General features: G+C 46.2%; 1 protein-coding gene across 2 annotated transcripts in view; it reads right to left on the bottom strand.

Annotated features, from left to right (window-relative positions):
- The window catches only part of LOC121915246 (discoidin, CUB and LCCL domain-containing protein 1-like), a 71,418-nt gene that overhangs the window by 15,917 nt on the left and 38,916 nt on the right, over positions 1–16,585 (bottom strand). For both annotated transcript variants that reach the window (XM_042439273.1, XM_042439272.1), the window contains 5 exons: positions 16,072–16,205; positions 13,323–13,360; positions 9,778–9,972; positions 8,871–8,936; positions 166–287 (listed from right to left, as the gene is read on the bottom strand). In XM_042439273.1, coding sequence (XP_042295207.1) covers positions 166–287; positions 8,871–8,936; positions 9,778–9,972; positions 13,323–13,360; positions 16,072–16,205 — 555 coding nt within the window. The remainder of the gene's footprint in view (positions 1–165; positions 288–8,870; positions 8,937–9,777; positions 9,973–13,322; positions 13,361–16,071; positions 16,206–16,585) is intronic.

The raw sequence follows: 16,585 nt of genomic DNA, 5'->3' as shown, positions 1-16,585 counted from the left end.
TGGAACTAGGTCCAGCCAGCATTGCCAACAATGAGGAATGCTGGGAGCTGCAATTCAACAATATTTGGGGGACTATAAAATTCCCTCCCTTACTCCAGAATGGCCTCGGCTATTGACATGCTTCATCCCAGCCATAACCATTCCCCAATTCCAATTGAACATCACCTTAGCTTCATTACCACCATTGAATTTGTAAACTTTCCAATTTTTGCCATCCCTGCTTGAGAGAAGCTGGTAAGATTTTACATAGTAGTTCAGTTGATGAGAAGATCCTTTGGTTATAATTCCTGAAAGAGATACAGAGACATCTAAGCTATATGTACAGTCCAAGAAACTGAAGCAGAACCAGGATGGTCAGCCACAGAAATGGTCCAGCATCTTTTGGGAACAGCCATCAACCGGAGCTTTCTGGAAAACTAACAAATAGGACATGATGGCCCCTGGCCCCTTGTAGCTTCCAAGAAGAGATTTCAAAAGATAAGAAAATGAGTTAAAAGATAGCTCCTGGAACATTTTTACTTGTGCTTTAAAAAGTGTACCCTTTTAAAGCATCTTTTGTGAGTCTCCTTGGGTCCAATTTAGAGAAAGGTGACATAAAAACAAAATAATAAAATAAATAGGAAGCTTCCTCATAGTACAGTGGACCCTTGTTATACGCTGTGGTTTGGTTCCAAGATCCCCCGTGTATAACAAAATCCGTGTATGCTCAAGTCCCATTAAATATAATGACATAGCAATATGGTGTCCCTTATGAAAAATGGAAAATCAAGGTAAATTTATACTTTTTTTGGAACATTTTCAAACCGTGTATGCTTGAATCCGTGTATAAAAAATCCGTGTATAAGAAGGGCCGACTGTAGTTCATTTGTAGATCTATACCTGTATTATTTATTCCAAGGATGCATAAACTTTCTTAGGCTAAGGACCAAACTCAGTTTCAGAAAGGTTACTAGGGGCTACATTCCAATGATAGATGAGTTTGAAGGCAAAAGAGTGAGAACAAAAATAACAAAATTTTATCATTACCAATAACTAAGTCTTAGAAGATGCACTACAATATTTTAGAAGGAGAAAAAAGAAAATATGTAAAAGCTAGGAAAATGTGAAATGATGGTATCATGGGGACTGAGGCTATTGTAGAAACCCATAATGTCAGATTAGGAACCCAGGAGAAGTGGATTCAGCCCCTGAACGTATGATTCCCCACCTCTGGCAATGTTGATGTGTCCCCCTCCATGTTCAAGGCCCCTTGTGCCCCCTCTCCATAAAAAAAACAAGGTAATTTTTGCAGCCCACAAATACACCCCACCACCGACAAAACAATAAAAGTTTAAGAGCAAGCCACACCAGTCAGTTATGGTGCCAAAGAGAAAAAAAGACCCTTATAACAAGTAGAAAATGGTTGTCTTATCAGTTCTCCTGTGCATGTGACTTGCCACCAAGTTTCTGTTGGTATGTATATGCCTATGGCAGATTTGGGGAGGGACGCTGGTCTCTGAATCTGCCAGAGCAGCTCATATTCATAATTACAGCCAACCCTCCATATCCTCGTAGTCTTAGAGGCAATGGCAATCCTCTTCAAAAATAAATCTTATCAAGAAAGTCCTAGGACAGAATCAGCATATTCAAAGTCAACTTGAAAGCACATAACAGCAGCAAATTAGAATAAGCAAAAGGACAGCCTGGAAAAACAACATTTTTTTCTGACTACTGATCTCAGAATTGCTCAGCTAACTGGGGCATAATACAGACGAGCAAAAGCGCTGTCCTGGGGCCGATTCAAGGGCTCAGTAGGGCATCCAGCCCTACTAGCGGCACCCGTGTGCCATCTTGCTATGGCCCCACCCACACAGGGTGCATGATGATGATGCGTTGGCATCCATGTGTCGAAACAGCGCTCGCTGGAAGCGGAGGCGTCAGGGCGTGCGCGCGCCATTATGGCACTCCTAAAAAGAAGCAACTCTAGGCGGCTTCTTTTTTAGAGTGTGTTCGGTGCTGTGGAGTTGGCGTAGCGGTGACAAGGGGTAAAGAGGGGAAGCATCGAGCCGCCTGTCTGTACCCCCCCCCCTTAGTCACTGCTGGAATTCTGGAAGTTGTTGTTCAATGGCACTTGACTTTCCACTATCTGATCTTGGTCAAACCCTGGATTGTCATACCACCCTATCTCAAACTCTCAGATTCCCAGACTCCCACAATTCACCAGAACAGCGGTCACTGTCTTGGCCTAGTTCTTGCTGCAAACTACGTCATTTCTGACTACCTGGCACTTGACTTTCCACTATCTGATCATCATTTAATCTCCTTTGCTCTTACTTATACTCCACCTCCTCAACACACTATCCAACGCTATTTTCGTGATCTTCAATCCGTTAACTCTAACCATCTTGGTCAGACCCTGGATTCATCTCTCTCTTCCCTAAATCTTGGGGATTCTGCTGATTCAGCAATGTCTTTATTTAACTCCACTCTTTCCTCGATTCTTGACCGCTTTGCCCCTATCTCTGTACGCACTTCTTCCTCTATGACTAGGCCTCAGCCCTGGCTTACCCCTATCATCAAGTTTCTCTGGTCCTGCTCTAGAGTGGCCGAATGTCTTTGGAGAAAGTCCAAACAGTGGGCTGACTTTATTCATTACAAATTTGTTCTTTCTTCCTTCTCATGTGCCCTCTCTATGGCAAAACAGAATTATTACAAATCATTGATCTCTGCCAATGAGAGGCGCCCGCAGCGTTTGTTCTCCACCTTCAACACTTTGCTTAAATCTCCCTCTCCTCCTGTCTCTTCATCATTCTCTACTAATGACTTTGCTAATTATTTCATCTCAAAGATCACCACTATTCGTTCTGAGATAGTCCCTCCCGATGATTCTTCTGCTCTTAATCTTCTATTGCCCTTGCCTAAAAAATTTTCTGTGTTTCCTCCTGCTTCTTTGGATGAACTATCTATACTTCTGAACTCTTGCAAACCTGCAACCTGTCCTCTTGATCCACTTCCTACTCGTCTTTTAATTTCTGTAGCTCCCTCTTTTCTGCCCTCGCTTCTCCATATCTTCAATCTCTCTCTCTCTCTACAGGCTCCTTCCCTTTGGACTTCAAACATGCTCTCATTTCCCCAATTCTGAAAAAACCTTCTCTCAACTCCTCCTCTTTGTCTAGCTATCGTCCGATTTCTCTTCTTCCCTTTCTATCTAAGGTTTTGGAACGGGTTGTTTATCTGCGTTGTCTTGAATTTCTTGAAGCCAACTCCATTCTTGATCCCTTCAGTCTGGTTTCCGCCCAAGGCATTCTACAGAGACAGCTCTCACTAAGATCTCAAATGACCAAGGCTTGAACAGCAAGTTTCATCTTGTCTCACAGCTGTCTCGCAGTGGATGCGCCATCGGCGTTTGAAGCTCAACATGTCCAAGACGGAGCTTCTTGTCTTTCCTCCTAAGTCCACCCTTCAACACTCCTTTTCTGTCTCTGTGGACAACATTTCTATTCAACCAGTCCAGCAAGCCCGCAGTCTTGGTTTTATCTTTGATTCTTCTCTGTCGTCTATCCCTCAGATCCAGACCACAGCCAAGGCTTGTAGATTCTTTTTATACAACATTGCCAAAATCCGACCATATCTCTCTGCTTCTACTGCCAAGATCCTGGTCCATGCCCTAGTGGTCTCATGACTTGATTTCTGTAACATCCTCCTGGCTGGGTTTCCTCTTTCTCACCTCCGTCCTTTAATTTCTGTCCAGCATTCAGCTGCACACATTATCACTTCCACCCACCGCTCTGACCACATCTCTCCTGTGTTGGCATCCCTTCACTGGCTCCCCCTCCCTTTCCGCATTCAGTATAAGCTCCTGCTGTCCACGTTTAAAGCCCTCCATGCGCTGGCCCCTCCTTACTTAACAGACCTTATTTCTTCTCACCTTCCCACTAGGGCCCTCCGTTCTGGTAGTCAAGGTCTGCTGTCCCAGCCCAGGATTTCCTCTGCCCCATCTCGGACTCACCCCTTTTCACTCGCTGCCCCTCACTCCTGGAACCTTCTTCCCCCCACGAGACACAAGGGCCATCACTTCTTTAACCAGCTTCAAAACGGAGTTGAAGACCTTCCTGTTCAGGGCAGCGTTCCCAGGCATTGCATAATTGTCACTTGCTTTTTGTTGTCTGTTTTACTGAATCATTTCCTGTGTTGCTATGTATTTTATATGTATTATCCTACTAGAGAGGCCCCTTCCCCACCACTACTCCCTTCTCCTTTTGTGTCGTGTCTTTTTAGATTGTAAGCCTGAGGGCAGGGAACCGTCCAATTAAAAAGATTGTATGTACAGCGCTGTGTAAATCTACAGTGCTTTATAAATAAAGGTTAATAATAATGTGTTCGGTGTTCCTTTTTGCCCTATTTTTCAGATGTAAATCCTGCTTAATGGTGATGCATAAGAAGCCGGCATGGTGTAGTGATTTGAGTGTTGGACTACGACTCTGACGACCACCAGTTTCAATTCTCAACTTGGCCTTGAAACCCACTGGGTGACCTTGGGCAAGCCACATGGTCTCAGGCAATGGCAAACCTCCTCTGAACAAATTTTTGCCAACAAACCCCATGATAGGGTCACTTTAAGGTTGCTATTAAGTTGGAAATAACTTGCAGGCACACAGCAACAATAAGCAGCCCCTCTACCCATCTGAATGTTTAACACCCATCTCCCTGATCTGCCAAAAACCAGAGAAGGCCATCTGATAACATCTTCTCCCCTCCCTTCCCTTTCTGCAATTCCACTTAACCTCCAGCCACTCAGCCTCACAAAGCCTCTATTTTTCCTAACAAGCTTCATTCTAGGTTTCCTACACAAAAGCCCCAATTTACCCTCAGCTTTCTAGAAACAAAGAGAGAGTTTGCTGGGGCATAATATCGAGCTTGTTTAGCTGTGCAGCGGTTGGCCTGGTCTGCCCTGGCTATATCCTTGTGGTAACAGGGAGAGAGGGAGGAAGGAATGAAGGCAAGGGAAATCAAGGGGGAAATAACTAAAAGAGAGAACAGATGCAAATAGATAAGGGAGGAAAGAGAGGATGAGAAGTATAAAAGGGACCATTATGTGGTCTGTCCAACCCAGGGAGAGGCTCTCAACGGAGAATGCTCTTGTACTATGAAGTGTGCATGAAGGAGGGGGGCTGGGAGAGAGACCCAACAATGCAAACCCCATGTTTCCTCAGAAGTAAGCCTTACTTCATTCACTAGGCTTTGACTTTTACAATGCTTAGAATTACAGCCTATTTGCTTTATTGCAGTCAGGCATAGTGGATCCTCTGTGCACTGACTTCCAAAGGCAGGACTAGGAATCATGCAGATGTTGGATTGCAGTGCCCATAATTCCTTGCATTTTCTATATTGGCTAGATCTGGTATGAGTTGCAATCCAGCATTATTTAGCCATACAACTATAAACCACCCTCGAGATTTCTTGTGCCCATTGCCAGAGAGCCCTGCCAAGGTAAACAACTCTGTTTAATCTCTCTGGCTTTTCTTCATGGACGAAGATTCAGGAAGGACTCATCCCACGCTTTCTACAAGCGCCCTGATGACTAAAAAGGCCAATCCAAGATAAACAAGTCCAGTTGCAGAAAGTCTCATTGGGTGATGTTTCCGGGATGTGGTTCTTTCTGCGTTGTCGTTTCTCTTCGAGACTCATTCGGCAGGAGTTTTCAAAAAAGGCTGCAGCATTGTGATAGTGATTAGGGTTGACATATCCTGCCGGTAGGCGGGGCATGCACGGTTTTGGCGGTACCAGTACGGTCACGTCCCGGTTCCCGCCAAATCCCACCTCTGGAGCTGGCTCTGGGGCCTGGCCTGCCGATGCGGCCATTGCCCCAGCCAGCGGCCATTAATGTGGCCGGCCAGCCAGCCAGCCACCTCCTCCTCCTCCGCGCTCCACCTCCTGAGCTAGCCTATTCTCTCCCTCATAGGCCGAAGGATGACAGTTAAGAAGGGAGGAGTCTCTTTCTTCAGGCTAGCCCTGATGGAACTGGGCCAGCCTATTCTGTCCTTCATAGGCCGAAGGATAACAGTTAAGGAGGGAGGAGCCTCTTTCTTCAGGCTAGCCCTGTTGGAGCTGGGCCAGCCTATTCTCTCCCTCACAGGCCGAAAGATGACAGTTAAGGAGGGAGGAGCCTCTTTTTTCAGGCTAGCCCTGATGGAGCTGGGCCAGACAGGGTAGATGGGGATGAGCTTTCGTTAGGCCACCTTTTCTAGGCCCCTCTCCATATGGAACAAGCAGTGCTCTCCTTAAAAAAGGCTGCTTGGTCATTCAGGATGCTGCCGAACAAGACTGTCATCTCCTGGGTCAGTCTCAAGTGACCAAAGTTCTGAACCACCTGCATGCAGGGTTGGGTCTGCGGCTTCCAGTGCATCTTTACACCTGCCGTTTCGTCCCTCGCCTATTGCTACAGGGCTTTTTTGGAAGTTGGATGTATCCTTCGAGCCTGTGCAATGGGTTTTTTTGGTGGAGCGCAGTGGGCACAGAACTGGCCTCACCCTTTAAACCAGAGGTTCGACTGCTGAGGCCTTGACAAACATGGATGGTAGCAGCGAGGTCATCGGGTCGTAGTTTTGATTAGAGTTTCCTTCTCTTAGATGGTTGACCTTACAGGGTTAGACAAGCACTGCCTGGGTTTGGGATTAGAGTTTTCCTTCTCCTAGGATGGTTGCCATAAGGCTAGAGAGCCCATCCTGCCCTTTGGCGCTCTTGGTCAGACCCTTCGGTTGTGACCAGTCTGGCATGGGAGGCCCTGCCGGTGGCTATTATATCACCGCCAGCATAGCTCACAATTTCATTAGGGTACGCAAGCCTCTCCCCCATGACAAGGGGTCGTCAATGGATGTCTTAACACGATATTAGTTTTTGGTTTCCAGTATTATATCATGGGTTATTAATTCATTTGTTATATTTTCATAAATATTCTTAAGCTTCAGGTCTCACAGTCCATCTAATAAAATACACAAGGCACCACAAATTTCAGATCGATTTTGTAAAGTGTTTAACATTTGATAACATGCTTCATCTATACTTTGTTGATTGTCAAGCTTTATTTTGTCAATGTCATTGTCCAACAAACCACTCTTCCTCATAAGTTTATTCCAGTCATGGCAAGGCACCTTGTTCCTTATCTCAAAATAGATGTGATTTAGCGCTTTGGAAGAAGAATCTATTATTCTCACTACAGGTTTTTTAGGTTCTGGTACCATTTTTTACATTTGACTGCACATTTGGAATGGGTGATGGGGCTGATGGAACATTCCCAGGGATTCTTCATCTTTGCTGCCCACTCCCAAAAGTCTTCTCTCATCATTCTCAGGCACCTCATCTCTTAGTACAGCAACAGATACTTCATGCTTAGTGTTCAGAATATCACTACCACCAGTAATAAAAAAAAATCCTTGCCTTCTTTTTCTTTTTCCCTTTTAGGGTTTCTCTTTTTATATATCCAGAAGCCCAGGAGCAATATTAAGCAAACAGGTACAGACAGACCAAAGATGATCCCCAGATGTTGGAGTATAGAATTTCCTGTGACAGCTGGCATGCACTCCATATCTGTGGTAGGACTGCAGCTTTGCCTCTCCAAACTTTCTTGCACTTGATACATTCTTCACAACCAAGAGGACAGTAATATCTGTTTAATACATCATGTACATTAAGGACATTTATGTGGCATCTGGGTTCTACAGCAAAGGTTGGTCATGGTGGGCAATCTTCATTCTGGTGCAATGCTGTAAACTTCTGTTTTAGATGTGGAGAAGGCACTCTTCTAGAAATATTCAAAATTTAGGAGTGCTAGTCTCCTTCTGGATGTCCTCATTGGGGCATGGCTCAGTGCTATGGAATTCTGTGATTTGTAGATTTGTGAGATATTTAGCCTTCTCTGTCAAAGAACAAACTATAAATCCCAGGATTCCATAGCACTGAACTATGGCAATTAAAGTGTTAATTTGGATTATTTCTGCAGTGCAGATGAAGCTCCAGTAACCTCATAAATTTCATAGGGTTTTTTTGGGGCCAGTTCCTTCCTCTGAATTGCAGCTCACAGCACCTGGTATTGGTTGACAGTCTTCCATCCAAATATTAACTAGGGCTGATCCTGCTTAGCTTTTGAGATCAGACAGGATCTGGTGCCTTTAGGGTATTTAGGCTTATAGCCAGTCTTGCTGAAGTAAATTCACAGAATGATCACGTATTGTGTGAGTTTATATTGAGGTGGGGAAAATAAAGACACATCAGCCCCAAGAACTTTCTACATTCCAAATACCCCTTGCACCGCCACCACCTCTCAAATATTTTATCTACATTTTCAAGTGATTCTGTTGTTGTGTGCCTTCAAGTCATCTCTTCTCCTCTTTCATGCCATCTTGTCCTCTCTGCCACCCTGCCACCCATCCCATCACCCTGACTGCTCCTTCAGCCTGATCCTGGCCCCAGTGACCCCCTGCGACCTATTCCATCATCCCCTGGCTGCTCCTGCATCCCAATCCTGGCCCCAGTGACCCCCTGCGACCTATCCCATCATCACCTGCCTGCTCCTTCAGCCCGATCCTGGCCCCAGTGACCCCCTGTGACCTATCCCATCATCCCCTGCCTGCTCCTTCAGCCAGATCCTGGCCCCAGTGACCCCCTGCGACCTATCCCATCATCCCCTGCCTGCTCCTTCAGCCCGACCTTGGCCCCAGTGATCCCTTGCGACCTATTCCATCATCCCTTGCCTGCTCCTACACTCCGATGAAGGATGACAGCTAAGGAGGGGGCAGGGAAGGAGGACAGCGTCCAGAGCCTCATTGAGCATGCGCAAGGGTGCCGATTCGAATTGTTGAACCCTCCAGTGCGGTAATACAATGTGCACTCACCACGCTTTGCTTGAATCTGCATCACGTGACTTGTCTGGAATCGAACTGACTCCGCTTCCCCCTTGACTGGCAAGGGCAACAGAAAGGCAACCAGGTGTGGTAAAACATTACGTTTAATATGAATTCACATTGATAGACAGGAGTGACTCCAGATCTGGAGTGAAAAAACATCACGTTTCACATTGCTAGAACAGGAGTGACTGCGGATCTGAGCTGCAAACCCCCCACGTGTGATAAGTCTCAGTGTGAATTGCCCAAGATCATCCAGTGGGTTTCCATGGCTGAGCTGGGATTCGAACTCTGGTTTCCAGAGCTGTTGTCCAATGCTCAAACCACTACATATACTGTCTTTCTTTCAAGTGATTAATCATCTCCAAATGTCCCAAAAGACAGTATTTTGACTCTGTACATACTCTAGTTTGCCCTGATCCCCAACTATTTTTGTCCAGTCACTTCTGGGACAGATTTTCTGCCAATATTCAATTGTACAGTGGACCCTTGTTATATGCTGGGGTTTGGTTCCAAGATCCCCCGTGTATAACAAAATCCGTGTATGCTCAAGTCCCATTAAATACAATGACATAGCAAAATGATGTCCCTTATAAAAAATGGAATATCAAGGTAAATTTATATTTGTTGGAACATTTTCAAACCATGTATGCTTGAATCCGTGTATAAGAAGGGCCGACTGTAAATCTGTTGGTGCAGCCTACTGTGGGGTACAAGAGAAAAACCTAGGCCTCTCTGCAATCGCTTCCCCAACCCCAATTTGGTCTGTCCCACATCTATTGTCAGCTTAATTTACTCACCAGAAGTTGAGTACAGTGAGAGAAGAACTCTGCTCATTTTTTTCTCCACATTAGGACTGATTTTAGAAGCCACTATCAGACTCTTGATATTTACTGACCTGTGATGTTCTTCCTTCCTCCTAAATCTATCTCCAGCCACTCATCTACAGAATTCAGATTGGCTGCCCAGGAGAGACCATCAACACCAAAAGCAGCTCGGTCAGGCGTCCAGGATTTATTCTCCCCCATGACATTTTGTTCTTTCCAATAGGATGATGCATTGAAGCCGGCTATTTCCAGGGTGCCAGCACAAGCTGCCAAAGGGAGCAAAGGGAGTTAGCACTCTTTGCTCAGTCTCACATCTGGTTTGCTAAGTAGTCAAGGCCAGCCCTGCCATTTGATCTTTTTGGAAAAGCGGTATATAAATAAAATTTATTATTTATTATTATTATTAGGCAAAGTAAAGCAGCTGTTGTCACAATTAGGGCAACACTGGTTAGTTATTTTTTATTATTATATTTTACTCTCAGAGACAGCAGATATGTTTATGAGATTTTTCTGTTTCAATGGCTAGATAAAATGCATACTTTTGGATAATCTATCTAGCTTGATCTCCTTTGCCAGTGGCATGAACTTTTCACGGTAGTGGGATCGTGTGGTCCTGTGAAGCAAGAAACCTAGAAACAGTTGTACATTCACTGGTAACCTCTCATCCTGATTTCTGTAATGCGCTCTACATGGGGCAACCCTCATGCCTTGTTCGGTAGCTGCAACTGGTCCAAAATATGGCAGCCAGATTGGTTACAGGGAGTTTGAAATTTGAACCTATTACACCTATCTTAAAACCCCTACACTGGCTGCCTATTAACTTCCGGGCACTGGCTTGGGCCCAGCTTACCTGAGGGAACGCCTCCTCCCATACAATCCTTCCCGCATTCTCAGGTCATCTGGGAAGAATCTCTTGCAGTCTAAGAAGACAGTTAAGGAGGGAGAAGCCTCTTTCTTCAGGCTCTCTCTGGGTCTGCCTGATCACTCCCTCTCAGGCCGAAAGATGACAGTGGCAATAAGGCTGAACTATATACTACATTAAATACAGGTTGCAGTTGAGACTATTTGTTTTCTTACTTTGAACTAACTGTGTGCAAACTCTATATCAGGGGTCGGCAACCTACGGTTCGCGGGCCTGATCCGGCCCGCGGGCACCATAGGAGCAGCCCCAGGCGGCGTGCTCCTTCCCCGGCCCTCTGGGACGGCCTCTGCCCTCCCAGAGGGGCGGGGGAAAGAGCTGGGGCCGGCGGCGCTCCCCTTCTCCCTGCCCTGTGGGGAAGCCTTGGCCCTCCCACAGGGTGGGGAGAGGCAGTGGGGCCACGGGCCTGGGAAGAGGGAGGCTGGGGTCCCCCTCGTCCCTCTCCCCAAGTCCGCGGTTGCTAAACAGCCGCGGGCCTGGGGAGAAGGAGGTGGGGGTCCCCCTCGTCCCTCACCCCAAGCCCGCGGTTGCTCCACAGCCTCGGGCCTGGGGAGAAGGAGGCGAGGGTCCCCCTTGTCCTTCTCCCCAAGCCCGCAGTTGCTGCACAGCTGCGGGCCTGGGGAGAAGGAGGTGGGGGTCCGCAGGGGAAGAGGAGGAGGAGGGAGGAAGGAAGGAAGTAGCAGGAGGAGGAGGGAGGGAGGGAGGAGGAAGGAGAGGAGGAAGGAAGGAGCCGGAGGAGGAGTAGGAAGAAGAAGACCTGAATAGACTAGAAAGCTGGGCCAGAGCTAACAGAATGAACTTCAACAGGGAGAAATGTAAGGTACTGCACTTAGGGCGAAAAAATAAAATGCACAGATATAGGATGGGAGACACCTGGCTTAAGGAGACAACATGTGAAAGGGATCTAGGAGTCCAAGTAGACCACAAGTTGAACATGAGTCAACAGTGTGATGCGGCAGCTAACAAGGCCAATGCGATTTTAGGCTGCATCAATAGAAGTATCGTATCTAGATCCAGGGAAGTAATAGTGCCACTATATTCTGCTCTGGTCAGGCCCCACCTGGAATATTGTGTCCAGTTCTGGGCGCCACAATTCAAAAAGGACACTGAGAAACTGGAGCGTGTCCAAAGGAGGGCGACTAAAACGGTGAAAGGTCTGGAAACCTTGCCCTATGAGGAACGACTCAGGGAGCTGGGGATGTTTAGCCTGGAGAAGAGAAGGTTAAGAGGTGATATGATAGCCCTATTTAAATACTTGAAGGTATGTCATATTGAGGAGGGAGCAAACTTGTTTTCTGCTGCTCCAGAGACTAGGACCTGGAGCAATGGATGCAAGCTACAGGAAAAGAGATTCCACCTCAACATTAGGAGGAATTTCCTGACAGTAAGGGCTGTTCGACAGTGGAACACACTTCCTCGGAGTGTAGTGGAGTCTCCCTCCTTGGAGGTCTTCAAACAGAGGCTGGATGGCCATCTGTCGACGATGCTTTGATCTGGATTTCCTGCATGGCAGGGGGTTGGACTGGATGGCCCTTGCAGTCTCTTCCAACTCTATGATTCTATGATTCTAAGACATGCACCCTTTCTGCAGGTGAGCCAGTGTGACTTTCCAAAGTGCATTTCTGTGTATTTTCAGTGCTTTTAATGCTAAAAGGTCTGCTTTAACAATGAGAGTGGTTTTGGCCGTCCCCTTCGGCCGAAAGGACCCCTTGGAGCCCGTTCGGCCGAAGGCAGGGGCCAAGGAGGAGAGGGCAGGCACACACCTCCTCCTCCCCGCGGGGCTTAGGCAGCTTCAGAGGACACCTCAGGCCTGGCAAAGCCCTGAGGACAGGAGCAGGGGCCGCGCGCCTGTTGCTCCTGCCCCTCACAGGCCCTTACTGGTCCCCAGCTGGGGGCCAAGGAAGGGCAGGAGGAGCAGGCGCACGCCTGTCACCCTCTCTCCCAATTCCCCCCCCCCCACTTCTAGCTGTCTCTCAGACAGCTGGAGGTCGGGAAAGGGAGCAGAGAAAGCCCCGCCCCAGAGGGTGGAAGCTCCGCCCTGGCATGCAGCCCCGCCCCCGGAGGGTGGAAGCTCCCCCCCCGATTCGGCTCCCCAGTTGTCTGAGGGACAGCAACTCGGCCCCCGGCTCAAAAAGGTTGCCTACCCCAGCCCTATATAGACACTATTGTAAGGAAGTAGGTAAAGCATATGCTCTCTTTCCCAGACAATTTTATCTCCCTTAAATCTTACAGGGCATTTTAAAAATCCATTGGTGATGAAGAATTTTTTTTTTAAATTAGGCCTTGCATAGGGTTGGGTTTTTCAGGTTAGGGGGAGCCTGTATGTGGAAGCAAGATTTATATCATCCTTGTCTAAGGGTGGCTTTCCTTACCTTTTCACTTGGAAGTAAGGCAATAAAGGTATGGCTGAGCTGGCTGCTTTGTGTTTAACATAGACTATAAGCTCTCTCTCATGGAAGTCCTGCCTGTCCCCATCATTGTTTTTCACAGGGTAGCCATTTATCTCAACAGGCATTTTGCTATGAAAGTCAATGTGACCTGTCGAGGTTCCCGACAGTATTATCATTCTGTGCTGCTCTTTCACGTGTTTCAATGAGCTGATGGACTGGATATTTTTATAGTTATTTTTCAATCAGTTTGGCTTATTACCATACTCAAAATAAGCAAACAAAACATGTGACACAATGAATGGCATACCTTTCTGAAAGATGAGGCGTTTTTCAGATAAAGATCCCCTATTTAAAATGAAACAAAATACAAACAAATAAGGTCATGATACTGGGACTCATTCTCTCAGTAGTAAAACAGATGTGGAATGGAGACTCAGAAAAATTCCTTTTTGCTTCTGAGTAGACATATAATAGGGGATGCAGTGGCTTAGTGGCTAAGACTCCAGTTCTGATGATCGGAAGATCAGAAGGTTGGCAGTTCAAGGCCCAAGTGCTGCATGATGGGTGAGCTCCCATCACTAGTCCCAGCTTCTGCCAACCTAGAAGTTTGAAAGCATGCAAATGCAAGTAGATAGGTACAACTTCGGTGGGAAGGTAAGAGCATTTGGTGCATTCATGCTGGCCACATGACCACCCGAGCAGTCCTCAGACAACACTGGCTCTTTGGCTTAAAAACAGAGATGAGCACCATCCTCTACAGTCAGTTACAACTAGACATTCATGTCAAGGGACTACAGTGGTACCTCGGGATACGAAATACCCAGGTTACGAAATTTTCGGGATACGAAAAAATCCCATAAGAAATAATTGTTCCGGGTTACGAATGTTTTTTCGGGTTACGAAAAAACTTTTGGTGCTTTTCGGCGCTATTTTACACGGAATCGCGGCTTTTCCCCATTAGCGCCTATGGCATTTCGGCTTACGAAGGCTTTTCGGGTTACGAAAGCGGCCGCGGAACGAATTACTTTCGTAACCCGAGGCACCACTGTACCTTTACCTTTTCCTAGACATATAATGCATGGGAGTACAACACTAGCCTGAAGTTGATGTTCAGTCATTCACCTTGTTACCAAGTTTGGATTTATATAAAATTTTGGGTACATGCGGTCTGTGCTATGAACCCTGACTGACCCCATGGAGGACCCGCCATTAACCTAAAAGCGGAGAGACCATGTAGGCAGCTCGCCCTGCAAAGGCAGAGCCCTAGAGAAAAAGCTAAAATTGGGAAATTCCATAGGAAGTCTTGGGAGTTGCCAAACCAGAATCACCTCTGCTGCCCAAGTTGGACAATAGACTTGGCTTCTCACTTAATGGGTCAGTGATCAGCTTAACGGCTCAGCAATCAAGTTGGCTGCCCTTCCGAATTGTGTCCTGACCTAGTGCATTGTGCAACCCATTGCTTGCTCTTGACTTAACAATGCCCAGGCAATCGACGCCTTTGTCTAGCAAGTCCCACAGCCTCCAGATACGTTTGGCACTATATAAACCCTGAGATTTCGGACCCTCCTTGGGTTTTTTGAGCCTGGGTTCTTTGAGAATTGAGTTCTGCTGAAATCACTGAGCTAAACTGAGTTCTCACTGTCACCAACTTGAACTCGGCTCTTAAGCCCTCTCCCCTTTGCTTCCGCGGCCGTGATTCACTGTCCATCCAAGCTTCATCTGTACTTCCCGGAGAAGACTTCTAAGGTAGTATATCCTACTGGTGCCTCTCCTTCTCAACCTATCTCCCGAACTTACCCCTCCCCTGCTGTAGCATTGAGTGTGTGTGTGTGTGTGTGTGTGTGTGTGCCCCCTTTTGCCGTGTGGTTTTACTTGTGCTTTAATAAATGTCATTAGATTAATTGCACCTAATTGGTATCAGAGTCTCTTTCTCTTGGGGTGTATTGGCGACCTCTGGTATACACTTTGGGGCACGATCCTGGCACGTGGTATTGTTAGGGCTACCTCTCGGCTAAATTTGAGCTAATTAAAATTCCTCTAATTCGATCCTTCCTAACAACCTCACAAATGAGGAAAGTATGACATTGAATAAGTTTATTGTGACTGACTATATATATATATATATATAATCATTATATGCAAAACTGACCTATAAGCCACTAATGATGAACAATTATCAGAGACTAGGAAGCCTTGGAAACATCTGGCTTACAAGCTGCATCTGTCCATGCCCATTTTTAAAGGTTGCTTCCAGATTTCTGCCCTGGGGGAAAAATGAGGATTTGTTTCTCCTTCAAAACAGAGGTGGAAAGGTGTAGCCCACTAGACACTTGTGAGCCTGAACTCTAATTTTGCAGCCCTCAAAGCTTCCTGGTAGTCTCCTGATCCCCCTTTTGATTGTTTTGGGAGGTCAATTTTCAGGTGTTTTCCCCTCACCCCAAATGGCTCAAAACATAAGAACTTGAAGATGCAAGTATTTGGCTTTTCTACCCCACCTCCCCAAATCCCCCCATGATTTTTTTGGTTCAAAACAGGCTGGAAGTGGCAACCAGAAGTGTCAGATTCCAGTTTGCCATGACAGGCTAATATGGCCCATCAGGGGCACGGGGTGAACTTTGTCCTCTGTCCCCACTCCTGTTCTAAAGCAATGCACAGTAAAGAAAATAAAAGTTACACAAATTCAGATTACACTATGTCAACCAATAACATGGACTAATCCAGTCTAAAATAGACGAGAATATCATGTATTTGTTCCAGATTAGAAATTTCAGGTAGCCATGACCAATTTAAATCCCACTGATTGCAGTTTCAGTGGGACTATTCTAAACTTGCCAGAATCTTAATCTTAATCACTGTTGGTAATTCATTGGAATGCAGAATTTACTAAGTAGTCTACTGATATGAGACATAGCCAAAGGCAACTAAATATGGGGAAATCCTGCCAACCAGGGACTGAGATACCTAATAATGAACAGTGCATGAAACTGCTGATGATGTAGTTATCCTTGTTCAGCAATCTCCCAAGGCTTCTTTATGAACCCAATCTGACCATTTACCTTTTTGAGTACAGCCCATTGGCAAAGGCTGACTCATAGAGAGTGATCCCCTTCTCTCGCAATATAGTGATCTCTCCTCCCTGCTCATCTAAGATCACGCCAGCATGGATAGCAGCTTTGCAGAGAACTGAAGTCTGAGTGAATAAAAGGAGATCTGTGTGACAATTCTTCAGGCAACAGAAATCCATCAGGAAGAAGAAGTCAAAGGACAATTGGGAAACAAATCTGATCTTAAATGCAGTTTCCTTGTTGAATCACACCAATGAAATACCTGAAGGGTTGATCACAGGATAATCAGAAGTCCTCCTTTTCCAGGACATGAACTACATTTCAATCTTCTATACAGGAAGCATTCCAAAATGTTTTCCATTTTGATTAAGGCCCCATTCCCACGGGGCAAAAAAGCAGCTTATATTACTGCAATTCTGACTCGGTTTTTTTTTCAGAGTCGTATTCGTTCCCATTAGGAAAGGGGGCAAACGGACTCGGGTTTGTTTGTTTTTAATCCATGTTC

This window comes from Sceloporus undulatus, chromosome 9 (assembly GCF_019175285.1).
Source record: "Sceloporus undulatus isolate JIND9_A2432 ecotype Alabama chromosome 9, SceUnd_v1.1, whole genome shotgun sequence".
NCBI classification, from domain to species: Eukaryota; Metazoa; Chordata; class Lepidosauria; order Squamata; family Phrynosomatidae; genus Sceloporus; species Sceloporus undulatus.
The sequence above is the reverse complement of the archived record's forward strand: the minus strand, read 5'-3'. Positions and strand labels throughout refer to the sequence as shown.